General features: G+C 42.5%; 2 protein-coding genes across 3 annotated transcripts; one reads left to right on the top strand and one right to left on the bottom strand.

The window, feature by feature from the left end:
• Positions 1 to 1120: 1120 nt before the first annotated feature.
• Positions 1121 to 11060, bottom strand: TERF2IP (TERF2 interacting protein). Its single transcript, XM_081108100.1, has 3 exons — positions 10326 to 11060; positions 4471 to 4625; positions 1121 to 2335 (listed from the first exon to the last, which is right to left on the bottom strand). Exons 1-3 carry the CDS (start codon positions 10993 to 10995, stop codon positions 1943 to 1945), a joined length of 1218 nt encoding a protein of 405 aa, XP_080964226.1. The 5' UTR covers positions 10996 to 11060; the 3' UTR covers positions 1121 to 1942.
• KARS1 (lysyl-tRNA synthetase 1) lies at positions 10621 to 25893 on the top strand. Of its 2 annotated transcripts, XM_081108092.1 has the most exons (15): positions 10621 to 11274; positions 14295 to 14474; positions 16476 to 16635; positions 17800 to 17965; positions 19367 to 19460; positions 20319 to 20505; positions 20588 to 20713; positions 21336 to 21455; positions 22502 to 22664; positions 22767 to 22940; positions 23089 to 23174; positions 23434 to 23519; positions 24092 to 24218; positions 24909 to 25052; positions 25616 to 25893. In XM_081108092.1, exons 2-15 carry the CDS (start codon positions 14329 to 14331, stop codon positions 25709 to 25711), a joined length of 1875 nt encoding a protein of 624 aa, XP_080964218.1. In that variant the 5' UTR covers positions 10621 to 11274; positions 14295 to 14328; the 3' UTR covers positions 25712 to 25893. The 2 variants fall into 2 exon arrangements, with proteins under 2 accessions (XP_080964218.1, XP_080964219.1); XM_081108093.1 differs by lacking the exon at positions 14295 to 14474 and having other exon boundaries at positions 11160 to 11274.
• The last annotated feature ends 184 nt before the right edge of the window (positions 25894 to 26077 follow it).

Below are 26077 nucleotides of genomic sequence, written 5' to 3'. Positions count from 1 at the left end.
AAACAAACTAGGGTAAAACCTCAAGTCTTTAGGTCAGTGATGGCGAACCTATGACACGCGAACTCATTTTTTTGGTTGATTTTTCTTTGTTAAATGGCATGTAAATATATAAAATAAATATCAAAAATATAAGTCTTTGTTTTACTATGGTTGCAAAGATAAAAAAAATTTCTATATGTGACACGGCACCAGAGTTAAGTTAGGGTTTTTCAAAATGCTGATACGCCGAGCTCAAAAGGTTAGCCATCACTGGTTTAGGTCAACTCCTGCAATCCCCAAATTTTCAGGAAAGGTACAAACTTTTCTGAGTACTGTTTCCACATGAAAAAGACACTCAAGGATTCCAGTTGCGCCTCAGTGAACAATTTCAGGCTCTTTTCCACGTAATGTAAAGCTCACTTTCAGGAGGAGGAAGACAACATCATTCTCATGGAAACTGGTCCAGGCCTCCTTTCTTTGGAGGCAGGATCAGTGCAATTTAAAGGACGATAAACAAGCCCTAGCTGGTTTGGCTCAGTAGATAGAGCATCAGCCTGCAGACCAAAGGGTCCTGGGCTCGATTCCAGTCAAGGGCACATGCCCAGGGTTGCAGGCTCAATCCCTAGTAGGGGGCGTGCAGGAGGCAGCCAATCAATGATTCTCTCTCATCATTGGTATTTCTCTCTCTCCCTCTCCCTTCCTCTCTGAAATCAATAAAAATATATTTTTTAAAATAATAAAATAAATAAAGGATGATAAACTATGAACTCATCCTGTTCAGGACCAGCCTAATGAAAGGGCAGGAGAAATCACCTGGAAACCCAAATAAAAGTTCTACTCTGTGTTGTGGGCATGGGGATATGGGTAAGATACTCATACCTCCTGTTACACACCTGATAGTTCCTGATTGTTTCAGATTGGCTTCTCTCCCCTTTGGCTCTCAGCAGTTCACACTATTTTGCCATCTTTCACAGTCTTAACACAGATCTCTTTGCTCCATCCATTTTGCTCATGACCTAATAGTTCTAAAATGGAAGTACTTTAGTGATTATCTAAATAATAAGCAAAAAGGTCAGTTCCTTTATGGTTTTTATACCTAAAAATTTTTGTGAATACAATCAAACACTATTGGACACTCAAATACAAAGTTCCATTTATTTTCAATAACAAAAGCAACACAACGAAGAGGAATTCACTAATTTTTAACTCTAACAAGCTTATCACAAAATTATCCTCAACAAATAGAAACACATTATTACTAGTAACCAAGTAAGAGTATTCTTGAGACTCTCTAAACAAAACTGGGTGATAGGTAAAGAATGTTAGATGCTTGACAAGGACTCAAAGAACAGCCAAGGAGCAGGGTCCCCAAATATTAAGTTAGCAAAGGAAACATGGGGTTTTCAAAGTAGTTGACAGATCCAAGTTAAATTTTCCATTAACTGTCGGATGATCTTAGAAATCAGAGCTCACTGGGGGATGCAAAGGTTTGGGGTAATCCATGTTCAAGGCCTTGCAATGAAATCTTTCCATATTTCTAAATTCTTGACTTAGAATCTATCACAATCTAGAGGAGCTTCTGCCAAAGGACAGGAGGCTCTTTATTCACACTGCCTGAAAAGACCTGTCTTCCAATTTTCTTCCTTTGACTGGGTTATTAGCTCCTGTACAATAAGATACAGGTTCCATTCCCAAAAAAAGATTACTATGTAGACCAACCTCTGTCTGGTTTATATTTTCCTTCAAGAAACACTGATACTGCCAGGGACAGCTCTAAATATATCCAATATCTTTTATTTTTATCCTACACAACTCTGCGTGGCTATAAAATCTTGGACTCACAGAGCAATGACAGCATTTGGTCAGAAGATGTGTCAGTTCCAACAAAAATCTCTGAAGTTCAATGGTCACAAAATACCACCTCATCTGCCACACCTCTTTTCTTTTCTCGTTATCCTGTCAATTATTTCTTTCGGAATTCAATTCTCCGAGCTACATTCTGAGCACCAAATTTTTTAACCAATGTATCTCGGGCATCCTCATCACCCTTTTGCAAATCTAAGTCATCCTGTCGGGACCAAATGGGATACCCATCAGCCCTCTGACCAGACTCTAAAAAGGAGGTGGTAGCCTCTACCTCACCACTATTTTTTAGGAAGGCCTGTGTAACTGTTGACAGATCCAAGTTAAACTTTTCCATTAACTGCCGGATGATCTTAATTGCAGCTCCCACTTCTGGTGGAGAAACTTTTCCTTCTTCTTCCTCATCAGGCTGTGTTTCTGAGTCTTCTTCAGGTGTGGGTGGATCATCATCACACATTGTTATGTGTATTTCAAAATCAGGGCTTTCCTCCACCTAGAGAAAGTGATAAATAAAACGAGTCTAATTACCCAGTTACACTTAGTCTTGCAATATCTGGTCTCTCCCAATTACCTTCTCCTTGCGCTTTTCACTCTAATCACACTGGACTTCCTCCAGTTTCTTTAATATGCCATGTTCCTTCTTACATTTATTTGTCTTGAATGTGTGTCTGTGTATGTATATATACGTATGTATGTACATATGTGATAGCAGGCTAAGAAAAATGTGTGTGCAGGTGGGGTGTGTGTGTGTACAAACGTGCATCTGTATGTATGTATATGTATAATTATCTATGGTATCCCAAAAGAACATTAGAAGCTACACTGAACATGAAAAAAATATACGTATATGCATACAAATGTGTATATTTTTGCAGATTATTTGAGGTATTTTTTGTTTTGTTTTTAAGAATACTGTTCTTTTTGTTTGTTTTATATATTTTTTTATTGATTTCAGAGAGGAAGGGAGAGAGAAAAACATCAATGATGAGAGAGAATCATTGATCAGCTGCTTTTTGCACACCCCCACTGGGGATCCAGCCCGCAAACAGGCATGTGCCCTTGACCGGAATCAAACCTGGGACCCTTCAGTCTGCAGGCCGATGTTCTATCCATTGAGCCAAACCAGATAGGGCAGTATTACATTATTTGTTAAAAGTGACTTCATTCCCAAATTATAAGCTCTATAAGGAGAAAAACTGTACTGTTTTGCTTATCATTAATCCATCCCCACTACATATCAATGGCTGCACATAAGTAGTAAAAAAACATTGCTGTAGGTCCAGCTGGTTTGGCTCGGTGGATAGAGTGTCAGACTGCAGACTAAAGGGTCCTAGGTTCGATTCTGGTCAAGGACACATACCCAGGTTGTGGGCTCAACCCCCCAGTGGGGATGGTGCAGGAGGCAGCCAACTGATTCTCTCTCATCATTCGTGTTTCTAGCTGTCTCTCCCCCTCCCTTCTTCTCTGAAATCAATATAAAAACAAAACACACACACACACACACACACACACACACACAAAAAAAAAACATTGCTGTATTAGGGCCTCTAAACTATACTACATTTAGCCACATTATAAAATATGTCATGTGAGAAGAGACCTATGTAGGCCATGTTTGGGAGCTGTTGAGAGCGTTTGGAAGTTTATGGAAAATTAGCCTATGTAATATCAAATAATAAAACAAAACTCAGATTACACAAGGCAAACAATCCCTGAATTCTGCCAATTCTTGTGCATTCCTTCACTCACCAGTTAGAGAAACTTTAAATTATTTTCCTGATTTAGACTGAGGCCTAACCACTTTTTTGTGTGTTAATAAGAAAAGTTCATTTAAAAGACCCTTTTTCCCCCAGCCGATGTGGCTAAATGGTTGAGCTTCGACCTATGAACCAGGTCATGGTTCAATTCCCAATCATGGCACATTACCTAAATTGCGGGCTCAATCCCCAGTGTGGGGCGTGGAGGCAGCCAATTAGTGACTCTCTCTCATCAGAGATGTCTCTATCTCTCTCTTCCTCTCCATTCCTTTCTGAAATCAATAAAAACATGTATTAAAAATAAATAAAATATCATTTTTCTTAGAGAAGATATGCACATATAATTTGGAGTTTTTTCAATTTCTGCTCATTATTTTATGGCTCCTGCCTTACTCTATAATGATGATTAAATATGGGATTTCAACAGAGTATTAGAAGTGAGACTGAATATGGAAGAACTAAAATTTTCCTAAAAAGCTCTTAATACACAAAAAACAACTTGCTTGGTTAAGAAATTAAACTCTTTTTAAAATTATATTTATGTTCCTGAGAAGCATAAAAAAATTTTTATAAAATGCTAACTTTGAAAAACTTGTACTGAGATCAAAGTACTAAAAATGGGATGTTTTATACTGTTTAAAAGGAATTTGCCCCAACTTTTCTACTTATCCCCCTCATGCTTTCCTGTCAAAAAGCAAAAACTACATGCCTAGAACCTAGAACAGTCGCACTTTCCATTTCCCTCTTCCACCTTGAACTTCTCTTTTACCTTTCTGGACACTGGGTATATAAAAAGGGTAGATGGGAGGACCAATTTCAAAGGAGAAGAATGCAGATACAGAAAAAAATGAGTTAAATCTAGTTAACATACCACAACCTCCTCAAACCCCCGGGTGGCTTCTATAAGCATCTTTTTGACTGCTTCTTCATTCTCCTTGATCTCTTCCTTTACAAATTCTTCTTCCTCTTCTTCCTCCTCTTCCTCTTCTTCTTCAGGCAAGTCGGGAGTTCTCTTATTCTGTGGTTCTATTACAGAGAAGAACAGCACTAGATTAGAATGAGCCTCTTTTACAGAAAACAAAAATTTAGTGCATGCTCTGTGAGCTCTGGACCAAAAGCGAGCCTGTACTTTTTTTTCCATTAGAAGACATCTGTTTTTTTATCAGAAGGAGAAGAAAAACGTAAGACATGCATATTCAATAATTTCTGCTCTTGCTTCTGAAAAATTGTACTATCCAAATGGTGGTAATTTTCCTAGGTCCTTATATGTAAAATAAAAATACTCTTCAAGCTTAATGCATTTTTTTGTCTTGTATTAATGGATTTTTCAAATTAACCAAACTGAAATAAACTGGGTTCTCTGGGAAGCAGATCCTGAGGTGGAGGTTACTATATAAGGTGTTTATCAGAGAGCATGCCTGGGAAAACACCCATTCAAGTGGAGAAAGCGGGACAGAGAAAAATTGAGTTGTGAAAGAGTGCCAACAAGGCCTCATCTGAAGCTAGAAGGTCCTTCAGAATTGAACCAGTTGGGGCAAGGGAGCCAAGACTTTAAAACTGTATATAGATCAGTCACTGGATACCAGCCGCTCTAAGATGATAGGACTTTAGACAAGGCAGCTCTCCCAGCTGCTGAAGGCAGATCTGGGGGCTATACCACAAGCTATCACATACTATCTACACAAAGGATAGATGGAACTATTTTTGTGATGGAACTATTCTATATCCTGATTTTTGGTGGTGGTTACACAAATCTATACATGTTAAAACACATAACTGGGAAATGGTCCGACAGTTCCTCAAACTATTACACATAAAATTAGCATATGCATGAGCAATTCCACTTCTGGGTTTTTGCTCCCCAAAAATGAAAGCAGGGTCTCAAACAGATTTTACTATACCCATATCCATAGCAGCATTATTCACAATAGCCAAGAGACAGAAAAAACCCAAATGTCCATTGATGGATAAACAAAAAGTAGTAGATATACAGTGGAATATTATCTAGCCTTAAAAATAAATGAAATTCTGCCGAAACCGGTTTGGCTCAGTGGATAGAGCGTCGGCCTGCGGACTGAAAGGTCCCAGGTTCGATTCCGGTCAAGGGCATGTACCTGGGTTGCGGGCATATCCCCAGTGGGGGATGTGCAGGAGGCAGCTGATCGATGTTTCTCTCTCATCGATGTTTCTAACTCTCTATCTCTTTCCCTTCCTCTCTGTTAAAAAATCAATAAATTATATTTTAAAAAAAAATAAAAATAAAAATAAATGAAATTCTGACACAATACATTATTCTAAGTGAAATAACCAGGACAAATATTGTATGACTCCACTTATATAAAGTACCTAGAGAGACTAAATTCAGAGACAAAAAGTAAAACAGTGCTTGTCAGGGGATGGGGGAATGAGAAATAGGGAGTATTTAATGGATACAGAGTTTCAGTTTTGGAATATCAAAAAGTTCTGATATGAATGTACTTAATGCCACTGAACAATTAAAACCAGCTAAATGGTAAGTTTTATGTGATGTGCATTTTACCACAATAAAAAATAAATTTTGAAAATGCATAAACTGCCCAGACAGGGTGGCTCAGTGGTTGAGTGTCAATCCATGAACCAGGAGGTCATGGTTTGATTCCCAGTCAGGGCACATGCCGAGGTTGCAGGCTCGATCCCCAGTGTGGAATGTGCAGGAGGCAGCCAATCAATGGTTCTCTCTCACCATTGATGTTTCTATCTCTCTCTCCCTGTCCCCTCCTCTCTGAAATTAATAAAAAATATATATTTTAAAAATGCATAAACTGAAAAAAAAATGCATAAACTGTATACAAAAATAAGTCAATTTTCTTTTATATAAATTTTTAAATAGTAATTTTTAAAAAGCCTTATCTTTTGGAGATAATGCTGAAATAAATAAAATGCATGATGCTTGACATTTACTTCAAAATAATACCAAAAGTCTGCCTGGCTGGAGTGGCTCAGTTGGTTGAGCATCGTCCCATGCACTGAAGGGTTGCCAGTTCTATTCCCAGTCAGGGCACATACCTGGGTTGCTGGTTTGATCCCTAGTCAGAGAGTGTACAGAAGGCAATCAGCAACTGGTTAATGTTTCTCTCTTTCTCCCTTCCTCTAAGCATGTCCTCAGGTGAGGACATAATAAATAAATAAATAATCTCAAAAGTCTGGATTGAAAGAAATAAATGTAAAAAAATTGACCATGGCCGAGACCGGTTTGGCTCAGTGGATAGAGCGTCGGCCTGCGGACTGAAAGGTCCCAGGTTCGATTCCAGTCAAGGGCATGTACCTGGGTTGCGGGCATATCCCCAGTGGGAGATGTGCAGGGACAGCTGATCGATGTTTCTCTCTCATCGATGTTTCTAACTCTCTGTCTCTCTCCCTTCCTCTCTGTGAAAAATCAATAAAATATATTAAAAAAAAAAATTGACCATGAACTATAATCACGTGAAGTTGGGTAATGGGTACATGCAGTGTAGTTCATTATACTATTCTACTTTTATAAACGTTTGAAATTTTCTATAATAAAATGAACAAATTATAGTTCATTCCCAAAATGGAATACAATGCAATCAATAAGCAAATAATGAGCTGAAGCAACACAGACACAAAGACTTCAAGGTCTATCATTATTAAGTTAAAAAAAAACACACGGCAGAACTGGTTTCTAGGATATACTAGTATTATCATTAGCAAAAAGTACACATAACAAGGACAATAGTAATGGTTGCCTCTGGGAGAGGAACCAGGGGAAGGGGTATATGTATATAGCAAGGAGACTTACTTTTCACTATTTGACCCTTTTGTGTTCTGTATATCTGTAGGATAAATTCCTAGAAGCAATATTGCCTAGGTTAAGGGAACAAGCAATTTTAACAATGCCCTTCAAAGAAATTGTATCAATTTTCTTCTATTAACAGTGTAGGAGTGTATTTGTTTGCATATACCTCCCTAACTTTGGATATTACTCATTTTGTTAATTTTTGCCAGTTTGATAGATAAAATATGACATTTCCTTGCTCTAGTTTACTTTAAACACACATACACACACTTATTATTTCATAGTTTCCATGGGTCAGAAAGTTCAGGCATGGCTTATTTGGTCCTCTGTTCAGGGTCTAGTTTATTTTTATTTAATAACAATATTTCTCCATTGTTTATGGCCATTTATTTCCTTTTCTGGAAACTTCTTGTTCCATTTCCTTTGCTCATTTTTCTACTAGTTTTTCTTTTTTGGTTACTAGCTTTTGCAAGCTCTTTGGACATTAAGGAAACTAACTCTATTGCAATGTATTGGAAATATTTTTCCAGTCTGCCCTCCGACTTTATCATGAGAAGTTTTTATTTTTTAAAACATTAAAATATGTTTTTATTGATTTTAGAGAGAGAGGAAGGGAGAGAGATAGATAGAAACATCGATGAGAAACAATGATCTCCTGCATGTCCCTTATGGGGATTGAGGCGGCAACCCAGGCATGTGCCCTGACCAGGAAATGAACCAGGGACCTCTTGGTTAATGGGTCGTCGATCAATCACTGAGCTACATCTGCTGGAAAAAAGCTTTTAATTTTAAGTAATCAAATTTAGAAAATGTTTCCTTAGTCTTCTTGATTTTAGGATTATCACCATGCTAATATTAAAAAGTATATTCACATTTTCTCTTAGTCACTTTAGGATTTTAATTTTTACATTTAAACATCTTATCATCAAAATACTATTTCGAGTGGGTGAGTTAGCCTAATTTTGTCCCAAGTCGAAAATGGCTTGCCAGTAGTCCCAATATCACTGATTTAAAAGCAAGGTCCTAAATGATCTACTTCGCCCATGCACCTAGCCCTGTCCTCTCCTAGAATGCTCCCTCTCGTTTACTCCATTCCAGCCACAGTGATTTCTTTGTTGCTCCAAGAAAATATTTCCACCTCAGGGCCTTTGCACTTATTCCCTCTATGTGAAACACTTCCTCAGGTAACCACCTGGCTTACTCTCATTTCCTTTGGTCTCTGCTCAAATATCAGCTCATCATCATGACCTTCCCTATAACCCTATGGAAAACAACCTCCTCCCCAACCTTTACCCTGATTTTTCTCTATAGCACTTACAACTTTCCAGCTAGCATCTTAAGCTCCAGGACCACAGGGACTTTAACTTATTGTTACATCCCAGCAGGATAACAGTGTCTGGCACCCAAATCTCTGTTCAATGAATAAATCTGAAATGTCACTTTTACCAAAAACAAAATTCTACAAAGCATACCAAAAGGAGAAATAGATTTTACCTCCCCAGACTTTAACTGTCACATAACAGAAGGGAAGTAGAGAGAAAGCAAGCTTCTTTAAACAAATGGGTTTGTCAATCTAAGTTCCAATAGCCATTATTATGTAAAAAGTGATGTGCCTTAAAGCCTTTGCACTGAGCACTAACCAGGCCTGCGTCTCAACATTCAATTCACCTGCCTTAAAAACTCACTTCTTGGCTTAATGGATAGAGCGTGGACCTGCAGACTAAAGAGTCCTAGGTTTGATTCCAGTCATCGGCACATGCCGGGTTGCCGGCTAGACCCCCAGTGGGGAGCATGCAGGAGGCAGCCAATCAGTGATTCCCTCGCATCATTGATGTTTCTATCTTTTCCTCTTCCTTCCTCTCTGAAATCAATAAAAATATATTTTTTTAAAAAATTCACTTCACCCATGACACCAGGAAGCGACTTCCAATAGCCAAGAACCTTCTTATGTGGATACACATTCAATTAAGCCAAAAGAGAAAAACAAACTGATCTGGCTTGCCTTTAAAATGGTTTATACTGAATCTACCCGAACACAGGAGAAATATGTCCTCAAACTGGTGGTTGCCAGAAGGCCGGGGAATGGGGTGGGAGTGGGGGGCAGGCAAAGTAGGTAAGGGGGACTAAGAGGTACACGTTTCCAGTTATAAGTCCCAGGATGTAATGTACAGTACAGGGCAGGGATTTTCCACTTTTTCCATCTCATGGCACCCATAAGCTGATTCCTAAAATTCTGCGGCACACCGAAATATATATGTTTTTGCCCATCTTACCAAAGAATGGTACCATTTTGATTCATTCACACTGGAGGGCTACTGTTGTGTTGGCTGCTGTCATTTTATTACTTGACAATCTAAGGGAAACGAGGTCAGTGCCTCTGTCTAGTCAGGTACTGCACGGTGGTGAAAATTCCTGCAGCACACAGTTGAAGACCGCTGGCATAGAGAATAGAGTCGGCAACCTTGTATGGTGACTACATTCATGGTGATCATTTCATGATGCACACAAATACCTAATCACCATGCTGTACACCTGAAGCTAACCTAATATTGTATGTCACCTATAATGCAATAACTAAATGATTAAAATAAACTAGGACGACTCTCTGAACTCTCTCTGATAAAGTTTATACTCTGGGGAAGAAAACTGGATAGCTTAACTGGTGAGTAGAGAACATTTTCTAGATATAGGTGTGTTTTTTTTTACACCCTTTGAATATTAAACCGTGGCAATATACTAATTATTGAAAAAAGGAAATCGAAGAGATTAGAAAATGGTGTAATTTTACCCGGATGTCAAAGGGGGGAGGGGCCGGACGATGACACCAAAGCCGCCAAAAAGGACGCCAGACGGGACGGGGATGGGGGGCCCGCCCCCACCAGCACCAGGACAGGCGGAGGGACCCGCACGGCCGCAGCACCAGGCCTCACCCCCGCTGTCGGCAGCCTCCGGGTCTTCCTCCGCTTTCCGCTTGAGTTTCTGGGAGGACGGGCTCACGGGGGCGTCCCCCAAAAGGTACTTGTGCTCCTGGCCCCGCAGGTGCTTTAAGTAGCGGTCCTTCAGGGACTGCCACGAGTGCGGAGTGAGCGCGCTTTTCTCCATCGCTTTCCACAAGGCGTTGCCCGTGACGGAGCTGGTCGAGCGGGCATGTTCCTTCACGTAGGTGAGGATGGCCACGTCGTCCGCGTCGGTGAAGGCGACCCGCCCCGTGAGCGGCGGCCCCTCGGGCTCCACGGCGGCGCGCTCGGCCGGAGCCCCGCTCTTCGTCTCCGCTGCCGGGTCGGCCGCCGGGGCCAGGCCCAGCCGATAGGCCTCCAAGTCGAGCCTCTCGTTGCGCTCCACGCAGTCTAGAATGTACTGCGTGGAGATGAAGTCGCCCGAGGCCTCGGCCGCCGCCTCCCCGGGCTGGGCCAGCAGCACGGCCCCCGGCTCCTGCACCCGGCACAGGGTGCCGCCGCCGTGCAGGATGAGCGTCGAGAGCCGGCGTTTCGCCGGGCTGGGGCGCACGTAGAAGGATATGGAGCTGCCATCTTCCCTCACGAACAGAGTCGAGGAATGAGTGGGCCCGTTGTCTTTGCCCACATCCATCGCCTCCGCCATAGCTGACGCAGAGGACGAGAAGAACTAGGCACTGAGCACCTCGGACGGACCTGAGGTACCGCTCCCGACGCCGCGGCTGCGAAACCCCTCACTGCGCCTGCGCGGCGGCAGCGTGCAAGGAGTGCCCGCCCCTTCTCTCCGGAAGAGGCGGGGCTTCCGACCTGGATTGGGACTTCACTGTACAGCCTCGTTACTTTCACTTCGGGCCTCGGGAGAGATGGCTGCGGTGCAGGAGTCTGGGGTGAATGTGGACGGCGGCGAGTCAAAACTGAGCAAGAAGTAAGTAGTTTTGCGGGTCACTAAGGCCTTTGCATCCAGAGAGTCCGGGCTAGGAAATTCCTCTAGGCTCCGGCAGAGGGGGCCAAGCCTGGGGCCTTCCTGCTGGTTCTCATGGGTGAGGACGCGTGGGGACAGAGTCGCTACGCCCAGAAACTACATTGCCCAGGGTGTCCCGGGGTCTAGGCCTGGTGGGTTCCCCACCTGTCGGATCCTGGAATAAAGAGAATTCCAAGAACTGGGAGGTGATTGAAAAGCGAAACTTGACAAGCGAAACTTACTCCTCCCATTTCCTGCCCCCCCCCCCCCCGAGAAAATGTGTTGTTTTAATACTGAACCCACGCCCTAATAAGGAGGTTGGAGAAATGTTAAATACCCTGGCTGTTCAGAAAGACCTTAATTTCCCTTGGCCTCTCTAAGGCCATTCTGAACCTGGTGTATTAAAGCGATCAGTTCTGGCCCTGGCAGGGTACTCAGTTGGGGAGAGTGTCTCCCTTTATGCCAGGGTTTCTGATTCCATCCCAGGTCAGGGCACATACAAGAATCAACCAATGAATGAATACATGGATGGGTGGAACAACAAAATCTCCCTCTCCCCCTTCCTCTCTCTCAAATCAATAAATAAAAATTTTAAAAAATAAAGTTATCAGTTATAAAATGTGTCATGCACCTGTCCATATGGATTATTCAAAGAATCTGTGAGTACTGGGAATGACCAACGTCTAGTAGTAGGAACTGTCTTAGCCAGCCAGGAATACTAAGCTGCATTTAGCATTGCTGGATATAATTTTGTTCATTGCACTCCTTGAAGTGTGAAGGTAAATATAAATAAGTAAAGACTATCCTCCCCCTGCCTTTTAAAAAAATGTTTTTATTGATTTGAGAGAGGAAGAGAGAGAGAGAGAGAGAGATAGAAATACCCATGAGAGAGAATCATCGATCTGCTGCTTCCTGCACACCCCCTACTGGGGATCAAATGCTGACCAGGAATCTATCTGGTAACCTCTTGGTTCCTGGGTCAACACAACCACTGAGCTATACCAGGGATCGGGTCTAAGCCGGTAGGCAGACATCCCTCTCCCAGTCCAGGCCGGAACTCACACAGTCCAGGAGGACCCCTTGCTCCTTACCACCCACCTGCAGCGGAGGCAGGAGAGGCTCCCGCCACCACTGCTGCACTCAGCAGCCGTGAGCCCAGCTTCTGGCTGAGCGGCGCTCCCCCTATGGGAGCCCACTGACCATCACGGGGGCAGCTCCTGCATTGAGCATCTGCCCCCCTGGTGGTCAGTGCGAGTGTCAGCGACCGGTCGTTCTGCTGTTCGGTTAATTTGCATATTAGGGTTTTATTATATAGGATGGCTGTTTTTAGTACATTAGGGCTCAGTTCTCTTGCTGAGCCCTGCTGGAATTGCTCTCAATTAGTAAAAATGTTTCCTTTGTGTCTCTGGGTTTATTCTCTAAGTATTATTGAAAAATTAAAATACCGAAAGTCATGGTTTGATAGACCCTAATATTTTGTTCTGAGTGTCTGATGGATCTCTACGTTTGGAAGCTGGTCTTGGACTTCCGCCTTTGGGAAGATTGACTGGACTTTGATCTGTTACATTAGTATTGAATATTAGGGCGTAAATCACAGATGACTGATAAGCAAGGTCTGCAGTTAAAAGTACAATTTTAAGATAAATATAGGAAACTGGCCACTTCCTATTGAATTTTCTTAAATTAAGCATAGCTACCACTTTTTAAAGCAGCTTTTCTGTGTCAGGCACTGTGCTGGGAATGTACAAACTTTTTATGTGATCTCAATAATAACCTTGCAAGTGTCCATTTTTCATTTTAATGGACTGAGACTCTGGGTGATTACATACATTGCTGAAGTGTGCATAACTAAAGTATGGTCTACCACTGATCCAAAGCTCTGGAGCAGACATCTAAAATCAAACTCTCTTTAGTGACTGCACCATACCTCATGTTGTCTAAAAGAATCTGTCGTTGATGGCATACCTCTAGTGACCATGAGTTAAAATAATATTATTAATATTTTCTACTATTGTTCTTGGAATTTCCTTGGTCTGAATCTGTAGTGAGCACCATTTGATACCAGTTATTTTCTCCAAGTTTAAAAATAGATGGCCTGTGTCTGGAGTCATGGGCATTCCATGGAGACCTCCCCATGAGGAGAGGCACAGGCCAGAGGGCTGTTGCCCATGCCCATCCCAGGCATAAGGGATCTCCTTGCCTTGCTGCTTCATGTCCTTCGCAGGGGATATCCTCAGCACTAATCAGCTCTGCAGTGGGAGACAGGATGTCCATGTTCTCTCCCTTCCCACGAACATTAAGAGATGTAATGAGAAGCATTGAGATTGTTCAGAAATAAAAGCAAGATGCCCGCAAAAAAAAACACACAAAAAAAACCCACACCAAAAAAACACATGGCCTGCCTGGCAGGTGACTTATTTCCAGATGAAAGGCCAAATTTATTTGAATGCAATAAAGAACATGATCCCTGTATTTCTGTTGCCTTCCAGTGTTGATGTATAAACATAATATAGTTTTAAGACCCTTCCTGAAATTCTCCTTTCTCCCTTATTCCGAGAGCTCCAAACAAGTCTTATCTTTGACTCAGGTGCTTTTGTGTGGCTTGCTTTTACCTTCATCTAGAGTTGTAGTTGACAGTGACATTTTTTAAGCTTTTCTGTGCCAAGAAATAGGAGCTTCAGAAGCACTGCTTTAGGTCCTGTCTCTGATTTTCTAGAATATTGTCATCATTTCTACCTGTAAGTTATTGCTGTTGACTTTTGACCCCAGATGTGCATCTTTTTACCATAGCCTGGACTGAGAACATTGTCATTTCCAGTTGCAGAAGAGTGAGTGTTAGGGGCTGCTTTACTTAAGAGGGTTTTAAGTAAAATGGGTCACTGAAAGGTTTTGCATCCTCCCCCACCCCATAGAGTAGGAGTGCTAGTTGGGTTTATGTATACTGTCTGTCCCATCTGACACCACATCTCTGTGTTTCCTGTTAGGTGGTGGTAATCATTAGTTCCAGGGTGTTCTGCCATGTTGACGCAAGCTGCTATAAGGCTTGTTAGGGGGTCCCTGCGCCAAACCTCCTGGGCACAGTGGGGGCAGAGGCAGCCGCGACTGGGTCCACTTGCTCCTTTCACAGCGCTTCACAAGGACCTGCCACTTTCTAATAAAAGAAGGTTGGTGCTCATTACCTTCTTTATTGTTCTGGGAGCAAAAGTCCTCCCCTTACTTGGGTCCTTTTCTGTTAAGCCTCTGGCTAAGTCTTTGGACTTGTTGCTAAGGAAACAAAAAGCCTTGCTACCAAAACTTTTCTCATGTTCTCTTTAATAAATTCATATGCTCTGTCCTTAAAATTCTGGAAAAGACTTGCAGATTTTATTCTAGAACTGCTGAAAAGAAACCTTGTATGAATAAAAAATTTCTAGTTCAGGTTGTTTTCCCTTTCCTGTCTGTCTAGAGTGTGTTTGCTCTTGAGATTAACTTGGTTTCCAGTCTAATTTCTAGCCACATGACCTTTTTGGATTATCCTTAGGATTGATTTGGTTTAAAGAGCAACACCTAGCCCTAACTATTTGGCTCAGTGAATAGAGTGTCAGACTGCGGACTGAAGGGTCCCGGGTTCCTTTCTGATCAAGGGTATATGCTGGGGTTGCAGGCTTGATTCCCAGTATGGGGCATACAGGAGGCAGCAGATCACTGATTTTTTCTCATCATTGATGTTTTTCTATCTCTCCCTTCTCTGAAATCAATAAAAGTATATTTTACAAAAGAGTGAGAGAGCAACACCCTGTTGAATGGGTTTATTATGTTAATGCTAGGGAGAACTAGATAGGATGAGATGCACCCTGGCTGAATTACAGCACAGTAGAGGGAGAGAGAGAGGTGAGAGATGAGAGCAGAGCATCAATCAGCTGCCTCCTGCATACCCCCACTGGGGATCCAGCCCCCAAATCGGGCATGTGCTCTGACCAGGAATCAAACTAGAGATCTCCTGGTGCACAGGATGACGCCTAACCAACTGAGCTACACTGGCCATGGCAAGAATGATCAATTCTATTTAAATGATGTGGGTATCCCTTTCTACCCAAATCTATTTGGTTTCTGGGTTCACATAGCAAGTTTCAGATCATAAGGGATACCAAGTTATGTGAATTGCTTTACTTTTTGAGTCTCATATGACAAGTACCAAGAGTGAGAAGTAAGGGAGTTGACCAAAGGTTCATGTAAGGTTTCTGTCCTGGGTGCAGTGAATAAAGGGTTAAGATAGTGAGGGATACCTGTAATAGCTCACATTTGCATGCTTACCATATGCTTTAGGGACAGGGTCATCTCGTTGCATACATTATCTCAATCCTCACAATAACATTTGGGGAGGAGGGTATCTATTATCCATTTCACAAGATGGAGAGAAGTAAAGTCACTTGTCCAAGGTCACATAATTGATAGGTAGATGTGTCAGAATTGAGTCCCGGGGAGTCTGGCTCCAAAGATGATAAGTTACCCCCTATGCTATGCCACTTTGTATACTGTTCTATCCAGTTTGTTGTCTGAGCCAGGCTCCAGTGAGCAGAGTGAGACTAATGCTGAAGGCCCTTGTCATTGCGTTAATTAATGCAAAGGGAGCGATTATCTGTGGAATGTCTCCTCGAACTCTGAAGAGCCACCCTTCCCTGCCCCAGACTAACCCACTCCTTGGAGGGGGTAGGGAAGGGTGGCAGGCAGAGCTAGAGATATTGCCTTCTCGTATCACGTCTGGTACTCAAGGAACTTCATACTCTACAAAGGATAGATACCAGACAACTAAGATTCAGTCCCTGGCTTCAGAAGGCTCCCTGACCTAATTAGCTTGAGAAAAGACTATATTGCTGATTTTTCTGGAAAACCTTTTTTCCTATTTTAAACATAAACTAATATATAGGATTTTTCTTTCCCATGGACCTTAGACTGGAAAGCATATACTGAGAAAGAACTTTCCCAACTTTATTCTAAATTTACTTTTCCCTTTGTCTCTCTATGTACAGAGTTTAGTGACCAAGAGACTAGAACTGGGGGGTGGAGAACTAAGCAAGGACATTTCTGCCATGCTGTTCATGTTTTTGACAAGTGGCTATGGGGCAGAACATAGTAGAGGACTCTTCAGACAACTATCATATTGAACATTTTCATCTTCCCAACAGTGAACTAAAGAGACGCCTGAAAGCTGAGAAGAAAGTAGCGGAGAAGGAAGCCAAGCAGAAGGAGCTCAGTGAGAAACAACTAAGCCAGGCCAATGCTGCTGCCACCAACCACACCACTGACAATGATGTGGGTCCCGAGGAGGAGAGCCTGGACCCAAACGTGAGTCCTCTGGGCCACCACCCTGGCTGGGCTTGGGGAAGCTTTTGATGGGGCTTCTGGCAAATCCCTGGGAACCGATGACTAAGAAGATAAAATAGGAACTGGAACAGCCACTGGGCCCTAAGTCACGGCAGAAGGATGAGAGAGAGCCTACCACTCCATCTGCTCAAAAGCACAGGCCCTGAGCATTTTTCTAAGCAGCTGTCAACAGGCATTTAGGAGCATCTAGTACTTCAAAGTGACTGATTAATCTTCCTCGGAACTAGCTGGGCAGTAATGCAGCTCTAGAGAAAGTGTCTCCAGTCTAAGGTCCATGGAAAGTGTATACTTTAAACAAGAGATGGTAAACAGTGGTCTGCAGGCCAGATCCATTCCCCCTTATCCCCATCTCCTCCCTCCTCCCTGGTATTGTAAGTAAAATTAGATCACAGCCATGACTTTTTTTTTTTCAAATGTCTGAGGTTGCTTTCAGACTACAACAGTAGGGTTGAGTAGTTGTTTCAGAAAACGTTTACTAACCCCTGCTGTAGAATATTCATATATATACATATACATATACATATACATATACATATACATTAAATTTATTATAGAGAGGAAGGGAGAGGGAGAGAGAGATAGAAACATCAATGATGAGAATCATTGATCGGCTGCCTCCTGCACTCCCCCTATTGGGGATTGAGCCCACAACCCGGGCATGTGCCCTTGACCGGAATCAAACCCGGAACCTTTCAGTTTGCAGGCTGACACTCTATCCACTGAGCCAAACTGGCTAGGGCTAGAATATTCCTTTTTTAACATCCTCCTGGCCCCAGGGGCCTGCCTTAGGGAAAAGTCTAATGTGAGTAAATGGGAATGAAGTTAATGCTTATGTGTCCACAAATGTAGTAACCAAAGCCACCTGTACCAATTATGCTTATTATTTTAGGCAGAACTCAAATTTTTTTATTTGTCGAATCTTGCTTTTAAGTGCAAATCTCACTCTATATCCACTCCTGTGATTTCAAGGGTATTGGGGTGTATTGGAGGCAGTTATAGAAACCTCAGTGTATTAGGGCCACTCCAAGGCAGAATACAGTACTCTGTCAGATGGGCCACTAATCTGACCAGGTTCAACTTCTCACTTGAATTTTCACTTTCATTTTTGTTTTTGTATTTAAATAGCAATACTACAAGATCCGAAGCCAAGCAGTCCACCAACTAAAGGTCAGTGGAGAAAACCCATACCCACACAAGTTCCATGTAGACATCTCGCTCACTCACTTCATCCAAGAATACAGTCACCTGCAGCCTGGGGACCACCTGAGTGACATTACCTTAAAGGTGGCAGGTAAGAAGACTCCAACTTCACTGAGCTCCCTCTTTTGTTATTTTAGTCAAGTGTTCAGAAATATAGTAGCTTGCTTTCTGAGATTTCCAGGCTCTCTTTCCCCTTCGTTTTTGCTGTAACTTCTCTTTCCTTTGTCTGTTTCCCTGGTCTTATTCAATTTTGCAAGGACTTGTCCTAGAAGAGATCTCTGGCTGTTAAATTTAGACAGTTCCTGGGGCCTACGCTAGAGGGCTTCATCTTCTAGACCAGTGGTTCCCAACGTGGGGCACACGCCCCACAGGGGGGCAGTTTGATTTTTAAAGGGAGCAATTCAAGAGTGAGTTATTAACAATATATATTTTACATTTCTTATGGTTCTAGCGGCCTCATATACAGTATCTATATATATAAAAGCCTAGTATGCAAATTGTCCCCGTGGGCGTTCAACCAGGAGACCAATCGCTCACTATGACATGTGCTCACCACCAGGGGGTGGTGCGAAATGAAGGAAGGTCCCAATCGGCCCTGCTCGCTGGCCAGGCCTAGGGACCCTACACGTCCATGAATTTCGTGCACGAGGCCTCTAGTATAAATATATATTGTAACATATATATGCATTTCAGTTCTCTATGTTTTGAAACTTTATTTGCTATTTTTTCATACCACTTCATATTATTTTTTTAACAATTTCTTAGTGATTTCTTCCTCAGTACTTCAGCTGACCTTTCATTCTTTTATTTTTCTCTTTCATGGATGCCATGTTCTTTGGAAACTTGTTTACACCAAGTTAATGGCCTTTTAGGCTTCCTCCACATGAATAGGAGTTCACTTTTTGAATAATGAGAATTATATGTCACGGGGGGACATCAGGATTTTAGAGATGCTTAGGTGGGACATGGCCAAAACAAGGTTGGGAACCACTGCCCTAGACTTCAATGCAGCCCATTGTACTCACTCGCAGTGGGCAGACCCCCTTCCAGTTTCAGCTGCTGTCTTCCATTCAGCCTGCCACATTTTCCAGTGAATACCTATGACTATTTGGGAGATTGTCAGTTTTCAGACCCATTGGACACCCCATTGCTCCCCATATAGAGGCATTGGGACTCTTGGTGATTTGCCTTATTGTTTGTGAGAATTCAGGATGATCCAAAAAAGTCTATGCTGCCACCAACATTGCCATCTTTCGTGAATTCAGTGAACATCTTTAAAGTCAGATCTTCCTGCACATCTTTAACTGGTTGGAATGGGCATCCAACATTGTCCTGAAGACAAAGGCAGGGTTTAGGCCTATGGCTAAATTCAAATTGTTCTGAATTGTGTTGTGCCCAGATACACAAAAATGCAGAGGGAGCTTTTTTGGCATTGATATCATGAAATGGCTTCTGGTTCTATCAGTCAATATTCTTGCTATTCTTTTTCTAGGAAGGATCCATGCCAAAAGAGCATCTGGAGGAAAGCTCATCTTCTATGACCTTCGAGGAGAGGGTGTCAAGTTGCAAGTCATGGCCAATTCTAGGTATACAGAAGTATCCTATTTCATGATTTCTAGGGTGGACAAGAACAACATAGTTGGGGACAAAGTTCCTTGTGGTCTTCTTTTCCCCTTGGTTAGAAGAAGTAGGATATGGTTAGGTACAAAAAGCTGAAGAGCCCTGACCAGTTTGGCTCAGTGGACAGAGCATCGGCCTGCAGACTGAAGGGTCCCAGGTTCGATTCCGATCAAGGGCATGTACCTTGGTTGCGGGCACATCCCCAGTAAGGAGTGTGCAGGAAGCAGCTGAATCGATGTTTCTCATCGATGTTTCTAACTCTATCCCTTTCCTTCTCCCTTCCTCTCTGTAAAAAAATCAATAAAATATATATTTTTTTAAAAACCTGAAAAGAGAATAAAAAGGCCATGTGGTCACCTGGAGAGTAATGAATGCTCTTGGGTTGTGTAGCAGTTAAAAGATAATACTTTTTTTTTAAATACATATTTTTATAGATTTCAGAGAGGAAGGGAGAAGGAAAGGGATAGAGAGTTAGAGACATCGAAGAGAGAGAAACATCGATTCAGCTGCTTCCTGCACACTCCCTACTGGGGATCAAGCCTGCAACCCTGGCATGTGCCCTTGATCGGAATTGAACCTGGGACCCTTCAGTCTGCAGGCTGACACTCTATCCACTGAGCCAAACCAGCTAGGGCAAAAGATAATACTTTTTATTTTATTAATAGTTGATCTTGAATCTGAGATTTTTCTTGGGCTCACATTAACTAGGCATTAACAGTTTAGTGAGGTTTCCAGAGTAAGCCAGTGGTCAGGATTTTTGTTTTGTTTGTTGTCAATTTTAATTTGGAATATTGTATACTGAATCACATTTTCCTTTTACTCAGGAATTATAAATCAGAAGAAGAATTTGTTCGTATCAATAACAAACTGCGTCGGGGAGACATAATTGGAGTTCAGGGTAATCCTGGGAAAACCAAGAAGGGTGAACTGAGCATTATTCCCTATGAGATCACACTGCTGTCTCCTTGCTTGCATATGTTACCTCATCTTCACTTTGGCCTCAAAGACAAGGTAAGCTCTCGTGACTTCCCAACTGTGGTCTACCATACCATTGAATCAGCCGTGTTAGTGATCTCTGTTGCTTTTGGTTTAGGAAACACGATATCGTCAAAGATACCTGGACTTGATCCTGAATGACTTTGTGAGACAGAAATTTATCATCCGTTCTAAGATCATCACATATATAAGAAGTTTCTTGGATGAGCTGGGATTCCTAGAGGTAATGGAGAGTTCTTAACAAATAGGCTGCCTTGCCATGCTTGCCTCTTACTGTTCCTTCTCTTCCCTTTCCAAGGCATGTCTTGTGTCAGTATCCTTCATGCTCAATGAAAAGTTCCCTTTCTTGCCAGCATCTTGGTACTACTTTGTTTTCTTAGTACCCTGATTCGGAAGGACTTGGTTTCCTAGATAAAGGACAAAGTGTAGTATGATACCATCCAAACAGTAATGATACCACATTCAGTGTGTTATCAACTCCTTTTGCTTTTCTGTAGCATTAAAAAATTGTTTTAATTTCTTAACATCATTGATAGATTCTGCAACCTTAAACAAAATAACATAATGAAATCAATTTTACCATTGATAAGGCTGATTGATATTAAGAGTTAAGTTCCTGTGGCATTTAAATGTTATAACTAACATTAATGAAATGTTATCCAAGGAACTGTTGTACTATGTTAATGGTGCTTGGTATTTGGAAAATTAAGCCGCGTCTACTTTTTTGTCAAGTACTTGCACATTACTATTGAACTTAACTTTTACTTAGGGATAGAACATGAACTTTCCCCCAATGCCTCTGGTTTGACACCCCTGAGAACTAAATGTTTCTCCCTGTTCTTTAGATTGAAACTCCCATGATGAACATCATCCCAGGAGGAGCTGTGGCAAAGCCTTTTATCACCTACCACAATGAGCTGGACATGAATTTATACATGAGAATTGCTCCAGAACTCTACCATAAGGTAATCAAGAAGAAGATGCCTGTGGCCTTAGAGAAGCAGAATGCTGGAGAGCCATTGACTGGACAGATGCAGTCAGAAATAAGAGGAATAGTGAGGGTAGAACAGCCAGGAGAATATTCTAATTTGTCAGGCTTGTGACGGTTAAACTTACAGAATTTCTCTACAAGATCGGTAGAGCATTACAGGTTAGAGGGCAAAGGGATCTTTCCTAGGTGTACAAGTCCTCCTACCCTGCGTTGGTTTCCATTATAGTTTATAGTTCTCCTTGAATTAGATCTGATTTTAGTGTTTTGTAAAAAAGAGAACTTAATCTCTCTCTAGAACTTTGAAATAACTACCTTCAAATCACCAAAATAAATATTGAAAACTGTCATTCAAGATTCTTAGTTGCAGACAACAAAATCTCTTACAACTAGTTTAAGCAAAAGAAAAATGTATTAAAATATATGAGAATGCTCACAGTTTTCAGGAGGATCAAAAAATCAGGTTTGGAAACCACATGATGAGGTTTCTAAATCCGTTGTGAAGTCATTCCCTGGGAAACCTAGTATCTTTTCTACTAGGCACAGTTACCATGGCTCATAACCCTGGCACTAGGCACAGGTCACTGCCCCTAGGACCCTCTGCAGTTACTACTTCTGAAAGCTAGATCTCTCTGGCGCGTTGGCCAGAAGGAATGCCGTGCAATACCTCATCTTCTCTCAATAGCTTCCTAGTTGAAGCCTCACAGTTATGTCTGATTGATGGGGAGCTGTGGTCATGTGTCTGCATCCTAACCCCAAGAGAGGCTTCTTTCTTGGGGAGGCTCACACTCATAAGATGTGGGGGACACCCAGACAAAGGAACAGTATTCCGAGGTCCTGGGCAGCCAAAATAATTAGTGATGACTGTCCACTACAAAGACCTAGAGAGCAGGGTGCTTGGCATTGGTAGGGACCTGAGACCATGCTTGAGCTGTAGACACCAAGGTACAGCTGTTACAGGCTGAAACTTCCCAGTCATTCAGATAAGATTAGCCACCATGACATCATATATTTCATTGTTAGATGCTGGTGGTTGGTGGCATTGACCGGGTTTATGAAATTGGCCGCCAGTTCCGGAACGAAGGAATTGACATGACTCACAATCCTGAGTTCACCACCTGTGAGTTCTACATGGCCTACGCAGACTATCGAGATCTCATGGAAATCACAGAGAAGATGATTTCAGGTGACCCCTCCCGCTTGCTTTCTCTTTCACATCAGTCTGAGGGGCTGGTGTGCTGCTTTCAGGAGGACTTCCCATGGTATTTAAATGGTATTTCTTTCCCAGGGATGGTAAAGCACATCACAGGCAGTTATAAGGTCACCTACCATCCAGATGGCCCAGAGGGCCAAGCCTACGAGATTGACTTCACCCCACCATTTCGGAAAATCAGCATGGTGGAAGAGCTTGAGAAGGCCCTGGGCGTGAAGCTGCCAGAAACGAACCTCTTCGAAACGGAAGGTAAAGTGATGCAGGCCTCCACTGTATGCCCCTCCTTTCTGTTTAGTTCTGAATTAGATAATGTTGGGGCTAGCATTTCCCACTTTCTACACCTTCTTACTGGGGAAGTATGATGTCTTCTGTCCTAACTCATACATTTATATTACAGAAACTCGCAAAATTCTTGATGATATCTGTGTGAGAAAAGGTGTTGAATGCCCTCCACCTCGGACTACAGCCAGGCTCCTAGATAAGGTGAAAGGCCATGCACGTTAGTACGTCCCCTCATCCGGTGGTCACCAGACCCCCGTTCCTTATGAAGGTGAACTAGACAAAAGAGAATTAACAAGTTTTGCTGTATTAAATTCTGCAAAATAGTTATGGCTGGTAGCTCAGTTAATCCTTAGCCCTTGTAGAATTGGTGTGGGTGGAGACTGATCCTCTTCCACCTAGCCTGGGGCAATCAAAAGGCCATTCAGAAAGGATCTCAAGCTTGCTTTTCTTTCTCACTAAGCTTGTTGGGGAGTTCCTGGAAGTGACATGCATCAATCCTACATTCATCTGTGACCACCCTCAGATAATGAGCCCTTTGGCAAAATGGTAAGATACAGGATTGTGTCAGTTACCTATTGCTTCATAACATCCCCAGAACTTAGTAGCATAAAATAGCTTATTAATTCTCAACATTTCATGAGTTCATTGGGTAATCTCTCTGTTCTACGTAGTGTTGGCTAGGGTAACTCACGTGGCTTTTTTCAACTGGGAACTCTGCCAGGGCACCCTGCTTCTCTCCACGTGTACCTCTCTGACAGTGTAGCCTGGACTCTTATTTGGCAGCTGGGTTCTAAGAGGAAGCACTCCCAGTGTGCAAACACATATCAGGCCTCTGCTGTTGTCCCATTGACCAAGCAAGTCATATGGGCAGCCCAGAGTCCATGCGACAGGGACTATAGGAAGTGTGGTTCAGTGTGGCAGTCAACCACACAGGTTTGTTGTGAAGATAGAGCTTCCTTGTCTCCCTGTGTAACTGTCCTCACTATTGTACCAAATGATTTGGTGCTGAGAATGTGTGCAGGCTTCAGTAACTTTTGAGTCAGCTGGAGTTCAGGAACTCACGTTCGTACCAGATGGTAGATTATTAGTGAACCTCCCCTTTGGTCTCTTGTCTCCAGGCACCGCTCTAAAGAGGGTCTGACTGAGCGCTTTGAGCTTTTTGTCATGAAGAAGGAAATATGCAATGCCTACACCGAGCTGAATGACCCCATGAAGCAGCGGCAGCTTTTCGAAGAACAGGCCAAGGTAAAGAAGGAGAGGGAACAGAGGCATATATTTCATAAGGAAATCAGCTTGACCCTGGTCTGTGTCATTGTTTGCATCTCTTGGTGACTTCAGCAGAAATGAAGGATAAAGCCACTGGCTTCACTAGAGGAACTCACATTTCAAGACTGAGAACTTGACTAGTTGAGTCCTAGAATTTCTACATAAGAGGAGCTTTAGGCAAGATTATCTCTGTAAGGAGTGTGACACTTGTCTTACAAATACATTTGCCTAACAAGAATGTAATTTTTCTCAGATGGTACATTTATTGAAGTGACTCGGGGTGAGAGGTAGATAAAGATTAATGCAGACAAAGCCCTCACAGGCTGCCTGCACAAACATTGCCACTGACAGGTGGTTTTAGGAAATGAGGGGAGGACTCTTGGGAATCATCAGAGTCTCTGAAAATCAGTCTCACTGGGTTTGCAGAGCCCCAGGCAGTGGAGCTGTTTTTATTTCAGAGAAATATGCATGTGATCTGAGGTAGATTTCATCATTCCTGACCTCCAGGCTCCATCCTAGAGTTACGAGGAAACCCCATTCCCAGTAAGTGCTGGGTGTTCAGAGCATCCCTGGAATGGTCATCCTCTGAGGGTCTTAACATGCTGACTCAGACACCGAGAGATGATGCAGCCCAGAACAGTGTCCCTGTGTTGTTCTCTTCTCTTCTAGGCCAAGGCCGCTGGCGATGATGAGGCCATGTTCATAGATGAAAACTTCTGCACTGCCCTGGAATACGGGCTGCCCCCCACAGCTGGCTGGGGCATGGGCATTGACCGAGTCACCATGTTTCTCACAGACTCCAATAACATCAAGGTACAGTAGCCCTCCATGCGCACACCACCCTGAAGTGCTCCACTGGGTCAGACCTGGGGCTTGGTGGGCCTGGAGAATAAGAGTGTGCTTTAGGCTAGAGGGAGGAGAAGGCAAAGGAGTTCTATGCAACACCATGAGCAGAAGATCAGAGAATGTAACCTTACAGGATTTGAGGCAGAAGGAATACTAATTGTTTGCATTTCTTGAGGATCCAAGAAACATGCTATGAATCATCTCATTTAACTTGAGTCAGCCCTTTGAGGTGTAGAAACTATTGTTAGTCCATTTTTATAGATGAGGAAATCAAATTTTCAGAGAACTCCCACGTTTATTGATCCTTTTGACATTGTGCCCTGGGCAGTGCAGTGCATGTTTGTATTCTTTTCTTTCCTCTATAATTGAAAGGAACTGAGTTGAATTAAAGAACACATCTGTCTATTCAGCTGGGATATAGAGATCTCTAGGTTTTGGTTGTAACAATCACCAGAGGCAAAAGGAATGGGTGGAGAGCTGTGAAAAAAAAGAGTGTTTCTTAGTTTCAAAATGCATTTTATCTCCCGTAGGAAGTACTTCTGTTTCCTGCCATGAAACCTGAAGACAAGAAGGAAAATGTAACTGTTGATACATTGGAAGGCACAGCAGTTGGCACTTCTGTCTAGAAAATAGTAATTGCAAGTCACAGAACTCAGGCATCTTTGCACTATTGCAGAAGATCAAGGACTGCAAGGGAATTCTTGTATGTTGCTATCCACTTGACTATTGCAGTTCAGTAACCACAGAGAGAAAAGGAATTAAGAATTCCTCTTTTACTTCTTGTTACCAAATAAACCATTTGTCTCTATTCCTGCCTCATCACTCTTTTACCTTTGGAATGTCAACATTTTTCTCAGGTTGCTGGCCTAAAGAAGGTTTAGAATTATACTGCTTTATTCAACAAATTTATATTAATGTCTGCCAGGCATTGGTCTAAGGCCGTGGTCGGCAAACCGCTGCTCACAAGCCACATGTGACTCTTTGGCTCCTTG

Source organism: Myotis nattereri (genome assembly GCF_964212035.1).
Source record: "Myotis nattereri genome assembly, chromosome: 15".
Lineage (NCBI taxonomy): Eukaryota > Metazoa > Chordata > Mammalia > Chiroptera > Vespertilionidae > Myotis > Myotis nattereri.
Note: the sequence above shows the minus strand (reverse complement) of the source record. Positions and strands in the feature narration are given on the sequence as shown.